This window comes from Oryzias melastigma, linkage group LG21, assembly GCF_002922805.2.
Source record: "Oryzias melastigma strain HK-1 linkage group LG21, ASM292280v2, whole genome shotgun sequence".
Taxonomy (NCBI): domain Eukaryota; kingdom Metazoa; phylum Chordata; class Actinopteri; order Beloniformes; family Adrianichthyidae; genus Oryzias; species Oryzias melastigma.
The window spans coordinates 25,492,270-25,500,772 of NC_050532.1; the positions used below are offsets into that span (position 1 = coordinate 25,492,270).

General features: G+C 37.8%; 1 protein-coding gene across 1 annotated transcript; it reads right to left on the bottom strand.

Moving 5' to 3' along the window:
* Positions 1-586: 586 nt before the first annotated feature.
* Positions 587-4,158, bottom strand: LOC112155319 (motor neuron and pancreas homeobox protein 1). The gene is made up of 3 exons (XM_024286856.2): positions 3,670-4,158; positions 1,478-1,638; positions 587-1,305 (listed from the first exon to the last, which is right to left on the bottom strand). Exons 1-3 carry the CDS (start codon positions 4,064-4,066, stop codon positions 1,015-1,017), a joined length of 849 nt encoding a protein of 282 aa, XP_024142624.1. The 5' UTR covers positions 4,067-4,158; the 3' UTR covers positions 587-1,014.
* Between the last annotated feature and the right edge of the window lie 4,345 nt (positions 4,159-8,503).

The following is an 8,503-nucleotide window of genomic DNA, read 5'->3' on the forward strand; positions in this document are numbered from 1 at the left end:
TCAAAACTTAAAAAGCTTACAAGTTTCACATTAAGAGAGGCAGTAAATAAAAACATTACTGTAGGTGTTTTGTCTTTATTACAACATAAAACATTTCAACAACAAATAGATAAACAAAAATAATAATAATAAATAAAAACAAACAATTAATGGAAGTTTCTTTTTTTCTCATTTTGGAGTAGAATAAACTTTATTGATCCCACAAAGTGAACATACCCGGTTTGTTATCCTCTGAACCCTTTTGCTTTTTATGTCTGTTTACTTAAACAAATGCATTTTTTATCCTGACATATGTTCTTCTATTTACCATGAATTATTACATTAACTGAAACATTTTAATGAAAATTGCAAAACAAATAAACAAAAAATATTTATAAGAATTTGTTTAAATACTAAATTTCTGTGTACTTCAGTGATTGAACTCGTTATTTTTAAACATATTTCAGAAAGCTATATAATAATTGCTTTTAAAATCACTACTCAATTTATATGATTTACTTTATTTATAATTTTGTTTGTGTGGTTGCAAGAAAAGCTGATAAAACATTTGCACCAAAGTCAATCACAGATCTCCATGTTTCTCTGGTTACAAGTAAAACCAATTTAATTAAAAAAAACATGACAAACCAGCATTTGCTTTAGTTTTATACATGGAAAACCTAAATCTAAAAAAATAAATACGATAAACTCACCAGCCACTATATTTAAAATACAAATACAATGTTTATATTCCAAAATAAAGCTAATATAATATTTTATTATCCTACAAAAACCTCCTGAACTGTGTTTTATTAGATTGTACAGCTGTTCCCACTAAAGTGGCAGAGTTGATTTTCTAGTTATAAGGTCTGAATGGATTATTATAGAAGCATTAAAATCCAGGTAAACAGCATCATCCACCTGAGCAGATGTCAGCACTTCCTGCTCCCACTGAAGATTCATTTCCTCTTCATGTCACCTCATGGAGCTCCTAATGACACTCTGTGTTCTGATAACAGACGCTAACGGTTACAGCTATACAAAGACTGGATTGGTTTTTCCCAGGGCTCCGTCCTTCAGGTTGACGTAGTCCTCCATTCCTCCTCTTATGAACGTTGTCAAAGAGTCAAAGGAATCTTTCCCTGTATCCTCTGTGTAATCTTCATCGTCTGCTTCCTCTTCATCCCCCGGACTCGAGCAAAGAGAGTCGAGATCCGGTTTGACGTTCTGGTTGTCTGCCCCGGTTCTTGGTGTGTCAGCGACGTGTTCCTTGGATTTACGGCTTCTTTTCCACTTCATGCGTCTGTTCTGGAACCAGATCTTAACCTAAAAATGAAAGAATTCAGAAAAAAAGGTAAAGATGGCCTCTCATCTTTTAAATTTACAGCACAGAATTAAAAAAGGTGTTTTTGAAGTTGTTCCCATTCAGAGGAAGTCCTCGATGTAAAAATGATTTAGAGTTAAGCATCAGTTATTCCTCATCATCTGTGTTCCTGACCTGGGTCTCCGTCAGCATGAGCGACGTGGCCACCTCGAAGCGTTTGGGTCTGGACAGGTACTTGTTGAGCTTGAACTGGTTCTCCAGCTCCAGCAGCTGCTGGCTGGTGAAAGCGGTCCTCGGCCTCCGACACTTCCCCAGAAGAGCTGCCTGACTGGGGGCTGAGGGTGGACGACACATTATGAAAAACGTGAACAGACTGCAACAAAAAACATAAAATTAAAAAATGTCTGCAGGTGACTGTCTGATGAAAAATGATTTTAGAGAGATTTGATTTTTACATTTATGCGAAGGGGTTCCAAATGTGATGTAGTGCTTGTTTTTCACCACTATGAGGCGCTGATTAGAAGGGCGGGGCATAAATTGCGTCATCACGTTAACATTTAGCAAAAGTAACTTGGTTGATGTGAAATATATTTGGAATTATTCATTGGAATAAAGCATGGATACGACCTGAAACATTTTGCATTAATAATAAAGTCAAAGAAATACATTTAAAAAATCTTACATAGTATTTATTTACCTAACAAATATGTACATTTCCAAATTTCAGATATTGATAACTGTAGTTTTTGCAACAACTCCCCTGAATCTATACTCCACTTTTCTATAATTGTGTATTTTCTTTTGATCTTTGAAAAAATTGGAACAATTCATGAATAGTACATTAAAAATAATTTGTATGATAAATTTTGCACATATTACCTGTTTTAGCTTTGATAATAAAACATAAAAAATATTGTTATTTTCTGTTATATTCTATGCTATTTCAAACCAAGTTTAATTTACACAAATGCAGAATTTTTTCCTAATTTGTTTGGTTTTATAACTGAAATACATCAGTTTTTTTAGCATCATCAAAAGGATCTATACCACCAAAGCAAACCATTCAGTTAAACTTTGTGCCTTCCTACCTGATGACTAATTTAGATTCTCGTTTAATGTTTCTAATTACTGCCTCTTTTTTAACAATTTTTTAACTCATATTTACTGTAATTATTCTGTGTTAGAATATTATCATTATTGTAGTCCTTACTTTGTTTTGAATGTATTTGTCTAAATATTCTGTAAATTTGTTTGCATTCAATAAAGTTTAAAAAAAAACTTGGTTGATGTGAGACTTTTGATAAAGACAACCATAAAATAAACCAATATGTTTGCATGTGTCTTGTTTTTATGTTAAGTTCATGCAAAATAACTAAATGATTCACTAAGTTTTATGTAAAATTTATTGGTATTTTGACTAATGAAGCACAAATTGTTGTTATTATTTTTTTAATTATTTAGGCTTTGTATGAAATTTTAACAGTTAACGGCCGTTTCGGACCTCGTTTGTACCTCGTTAGTACCTCTGTCCTTTTCATCTATCAAAAATAGTTTTATTAATCTTATAACTTTCCTGGTGTTTTTTAACAATATATTTTATCTAAGGATTATTATTATTAATAATTTTGTTGGTGCTTTGAAAACTATAATTCAACCATACAACATAAGACAATTTAAATACTTTTTAAGTCAAAAATAATAGAAAATGCATTAATTTGTATCTTTTCTACTTATTACTAATTACCTTTTTTGTAAATTAATCAATGTAGTGAAGTAACTTCTATTAGATTATTAGATTAGATTAAAATGGTTTCTTCCAAGCAATCAAAACAAGAATAATGCATAAACAATCAACAGGTTCACATCCTTAAAGTCAAACCTGGAATAATTAGGCATCAAATTATAGATTGCTTGAAGGGAGGAGGAAATTAATTTATATAATCCCACCCCGGCTCTATTTTTGTTTAATATGAATTATCATTATCATCATTATAACTTATATTTAAATATGTATACTGCTACCAACACAGATATGGGTCATTAAGAATCCGTAAGTATCAATAAACATGATCATGTACATAGACATAACACTATTTCAGAATTCTTCATAGCAGATCAAGCATTAAAGATATGTGCAGATTATAATTCATATTATTATAAAAATCATGAATATAACTCAAACATTTTAAATATGTACAGATCATTAGAAAAATCATGAAGATAAACCACATTTTGGTAAAGTGACTGAGATCATTGCTGTTTAAAGGTGTTTTTCAGAGTAAATTAATTCAATTGTTGTATTATTATTCAAACAAACACAATAAATAACTAAATTAAATTGATGCGGTTCCAAACTTCCGTCATACCTCCGTACTCTCCAAGCCCAGTTGTCCCGGTTCCCCCTCCGATCCACGGCTCCAGGGGGGGCGCCTCGGCGGCGGGGATCCCCTTCATCTGGCCCGGATGCTGCTGAGCCAGCTGCGCCCATGCAGGCTGCAGGAAGGCGGGGGTCTGCAGCTCGAAGGGCCCCAGAGGAAACAGCGGGTGGACCCCGATGAGAGCCGCGCGCTGCAGCGCCGCGAGGCCCGACAGGCTGAGGAGGCTGGGTTTGGACGGGGGTCTGCAGGGAGAACTGTTCGAATGAAGTTCTTTTCTGTGGATCTGACCTGGATCAGTAGGAAAGGCTCCCGGGAGCGCGCTCGTGCGGTGCTGTGTGTCGCGCGCCAGGAGCGCATCGATGCGGAAGTTTTTAGATTTCTCCATCACAGCAAAAACGTTACTTTATGTTTGCAGATGTTTCTGTAGCTGCAGAAGGAGATGGCCTCTGTCTGACCCTCTGCACAGCAGTGACTCCAACACGGACACTCCAGCGCGCAGTAAAGCCGCTCCTCTGTGATTGGTCCTGTGAGACGGGGGCAGGACCCTCCAGCCTCCTCACATGGAGACAAACTTCAGTCACAAACTCTTTTCAAATTTATGAGATTTAATAAGCTGAAGTGGGTTAAATAAACTATTTTTAAAGTGAAAAAATAAACGAAAAGTTGAAGATTGTTGATGAAACATGAAGAAAAATCTCTCAAGTCCATTAGACATCAAATACTAAAAGATAAATGTGTTTTTTTATTAAATATTTAGATGTAAATCAAAGAAAAAGTCACTTTAATTTTTTCATTTTTTATTTTGTGTGAAGGTTTTAGAGCAGCAGTCGCTTTAGACCTGGATTTTCAGGTAAGGTCCCTTATGATGACACATCTGGAAAACATTCCAGCTGTTATAGTGTCCATTTCTGGTTTAACTCATGAACATAAAATAAAAGTAGTAATCTTATTCAAGAATTGTGGTTTTGATTGAAGAAACAATAAATCTCTTTCTGCCATTTGGCCCTTAAGGCTCTGAAGGTCAACCAGTTGTTGCCAAATGTTTATAACTTCATTTAGCTGACCACAATTAGGTTCTTAGAAAGTTCTGAGGGTCACATATCATTGGTTTTATGTCAGGAGTTTGTGGGCCGAACGTTGGCCACATCTGGCCCACGGGCCGGACTTTAGACATGCCTGTGTCACACCTGCCCTTATGGTGAGATGTGCTGTCTCTGGGTGATAAACGGTCAAACCTGACAGGTGACCCATGTGAAATATCAAGGTCGTAGATCGCTCACTGAACCCGTTCAGAGACAATGTTAATGCACATTTTTTCTATGGGCATGCTGCGGGCAACAGGTCATTCCAAACACTTAAGAACTGGTAAACAGGAAGTTGGTGAGATGCAGGGAGGTTGTCTTTTTTCAACCTCCCCTAACCCTGCTGTTAACTCCTATGTTAAGTCCTATAGAAATCCAATGGAGACTTGTGCGCATCTCGTACGTGCATCAGTCAGTAAAGGGTCAGTACTCTCATCTTATCAATTCAGTTTTATTCATTTAGCCCAGTATCACAAAACAATTGTCCCATTGGGCCTCATACTGGTAATTGAACAAATGCAGAAAATCAGTTATAAAATATAAACAATAGCTGGTTGCTACTAAGCTAAACCGACTAAACTAAACTGGTTTTCCCTGCCCTTAGACCCTCCTTCTCGGTACGGAAAAACTCTTGAAAAAAAACAAAGATTCTAGGAAAAAAAAGGAGAAATCTCAGTGATCTCCACATGAAGGATGATCCTCTCCCAGGACGGACAGGTGATCTACCAGGAATATTAAAGAGGAATGTAACTCCACTGCTACACGTTTGGATAGTGTAACAGATAGGCTTCACCCAGATGGAACTGGAACAGCTGAGGGCACGAGACGAGTCAGAGGCGAGGTCCACTGCCAAGATTAGCGATACATTTACCCCACACACAACAGTGGTACATTCCATTTTCATGATGTCCCTTAAGGTGGCCGTACTTCAAGGGAACTGCAAGAATCCTGCAAATAATCCTGATAAAACTGAATCATATTGTTGACATAAACATGTCCATCAAAAGACTGTGGAGTACTCATGTCTGTTCGCTTTTTTATTTTGTAATTATTTGTTTGTTGTTCTTATAAATTGTAGTCAATGCAAAGAAAAGTTCTGTAAACAAAAGCTAAACAATAAAAAAATAAAGTTAAGGCATCCATTGAAATTTGACATCTAAAATGTGTTTTCTGTCTAACCTGAGAATGGGAACATCATGGATCCACTTCTTTTTTAGATTGAATTAAGTTAAAATATTAATTAAATGTTGAAAAATATGATGATGTTTTATTTATTTCTGCATGAATGACTTGGTTTTTTCAATTTCCTAAAGACGTGTTTGCATTTCCTTCCCTGCTGTTCTCCTCGTCCTTTCATTTGTGTGCCTGCCAATCAACCCGTCGGCTTTGATCTCCGCTTCAGATGACCTTAATGTGTGGTTTTCTCACACAGGTCGGTTATATTGCAGCTCCAGCTTGTGAGCCGCACAAACACTCTTGAGAACTATACAGCTCTAATTGCTGCGATCTGGATGACGGAATTAATCATTTTACAGCTAAATCTTCATTAAACTTTACGGCCCGCTTAACGTTGACAGTAACACAGGCGTCCTTATCAACCGTTGCTGGTGCGATTATCAGCCATCACCACACCACGGAGCACATAAAGAGGCTGTAAAATCTGCAGAAAGCAAACTTATTTTCTCTCCTGGCAGGCTGGAATTGCACACCAAGTATGGACAGGTGGCACTGGGCCTCCCTCTGGCTGTCTGCTGTTTGCCCTCTCACTGTAAAGCAGCATAAATCTTAATCCGTCCATACAGATTTTTCATTTTTGGTCACACCTTTCCTGGAAAACAGCTTGAAAGGTTGTAATTAACTTTCACTTAAAGGTTGCAGAGAGTCAGAGCAGACTTCACCTGGTGATTTCCTGCTGGATTATAGCGGGCTGATAAGAGCCGGCCACATACCTGGGAAAACAAACCTCATGTCAAAGACAAACACAGCAACACCTGCTGAGCCGACAAGAAGGCCCTTTGCAGCTCAGAACCAGAGTGTTCGACGGTGTGTGCCGGCATCTGGTTGAGGACATTTGTGAGCACAATTTAGATCTAAATAGCTTCAGAATATCAAAAAGGGGAGAATCACTTCAAAAACTGACTTTTTATGTATTTTTGATGGAAATAGGGGTGAAAAAACTCTTGTTATGTCTCACATTAATGTCAAAATGTTTCAAGAAAGTTTGGAAGAAAAAATAAACTAACAAGTTACTTTATATGGTCCTCCTTGCTTGTACCAGGTTGGACCTCTTTTCCCTTCAGAACCATCTTAATTCTTGGTGGCATAGATTCAACAAGGAAACATTCCTCAGAGCGTTTGGTCCCTATTGACATGAGAGCATCACACAGTTGCCGCAGATTTGTCAGCTGAACATCTGATGGTAATCTCCACCACATCCCAAAGGTTCTATTGGGTTCTGGGGACTGTTGAGAACATTTGAGTCCAGTAGACTCATTGTTCAAGAAACCAGTCTGAGATGATTCCAGCTTTATGACATGGTGGAAGTAGCATCAGAAGATAGTGTTCTGTGGTCATAAAGGGATGGACAGGGTCACCAACAGTACTCAGGCAGACTGTGGTGTTGAAACCATGCCCAAAGTGGGCCAAGAAAATATCCCCCACACCATGACACTACCACCACCAGCCTGAACTATTAATACAAGCCAGAATGGATTCATGTCATTGACCCCAGATTCTGAACCTACCATCGGAATATGGGAGCAGAAATGGAGACTCATCAGACCTGACAAAGTTTTTCCATCTTTTATGGTCCTGTTATGGTGAGTCTGTGTGAATTGTATCAGTTTCCTGTTCTTAGCTGACAGGAGTGATATCTGGTGGGTTCTTCAGCTGCTGTAGTCCATCTGTCTCAAGGTTGTTCAAATTCAAATACAACCTTGGTCATAACAAAAGCAGTTAAAAGATTAGTCACATGAGCAATAGAGACTATTTATTGGCAGAAGTTTACTCCCAAAACATGATTGGACGTTTTCATAAAAGGCAATTTTCTTTGATGAGTTAATTTCTATCATCAATTTTGGTAATTTTTTTTTGTTTGTTTTTTTTTGCTGAAGTTTAAAATTTATAGATGATGTGATGAAGAGGCAGAGGCGGTTGGATCCATGTGCAACCATAGATTTTAATGGCGAGGAAACAACAGACATGGAAAAGCAGAGGCGTAGTCAAAAACAGGCCAAGGTCAAAACTAGGAGCAAGGAAGGATAATGAGGAGAGTCAGGCAAAGGTCAAACACCAGGAAGATCAAACAAGGAAGAACTGCTCAGACTGTCTGCAAGGCAAAACCAAGACTTCGCACTGAAGAAGTGAGGTGGGTTTAAATGCAGGATGGTACTGATGAAGATGGAAACCAGCTGTGCAGACAGGAAGCCATGGCAGTGGCTGCTGGGAGTTGTAGTCAGGGAACAGCGAGGTTAAAACTCTGGCTAGGGCTACCTCTGGTGGTCAGGGGTGGTAACTGAGGGTGGAACCATGACAGATGTGTTGTACTTTCATATCCATGATACACACTTTGATGCACACAGGGTAAGAACAGTCAGGCTTTTATTCATCCTTATCCGATTGGAACTCTTAAAGATCAACCAGCAAAAATTGTGTTTTCTCAACACATTCTCATTCCCAACTCCTCACATATTGATGTTTGGTTAAGGACCCTTCTGCATTAAAATGTACCTTTTGAGTTT

What these genes read in the sequence shown, in the direction of transcription:
- LOC112155319 (XM_024286856.2), bottom strand. Translation starts at nt 4,066, where the DNA reads ATGGAGAAATCTAAAAACTTCCGCATCGATGCGCTCCTGGCGCGCGAC. An exon ending in TGGGCTTGGAGAGTACGGAG is followed by an intron (nt 1,639 to 3,669) that starts GTATGACGGAAG and finishes GTCCACCCTCAG; the next exon opens with CCCCCAGTCAGGCAGCTCTT. An exon ending in TCATGCTGACGGAGACCCAG is followed by an intron (nt 1,306 to 1,477) that starts GTCAGGAACACA and finishes TTTCATTTTTAG; the next exon opens with GTTAAGATCTGGTTCCAGAA.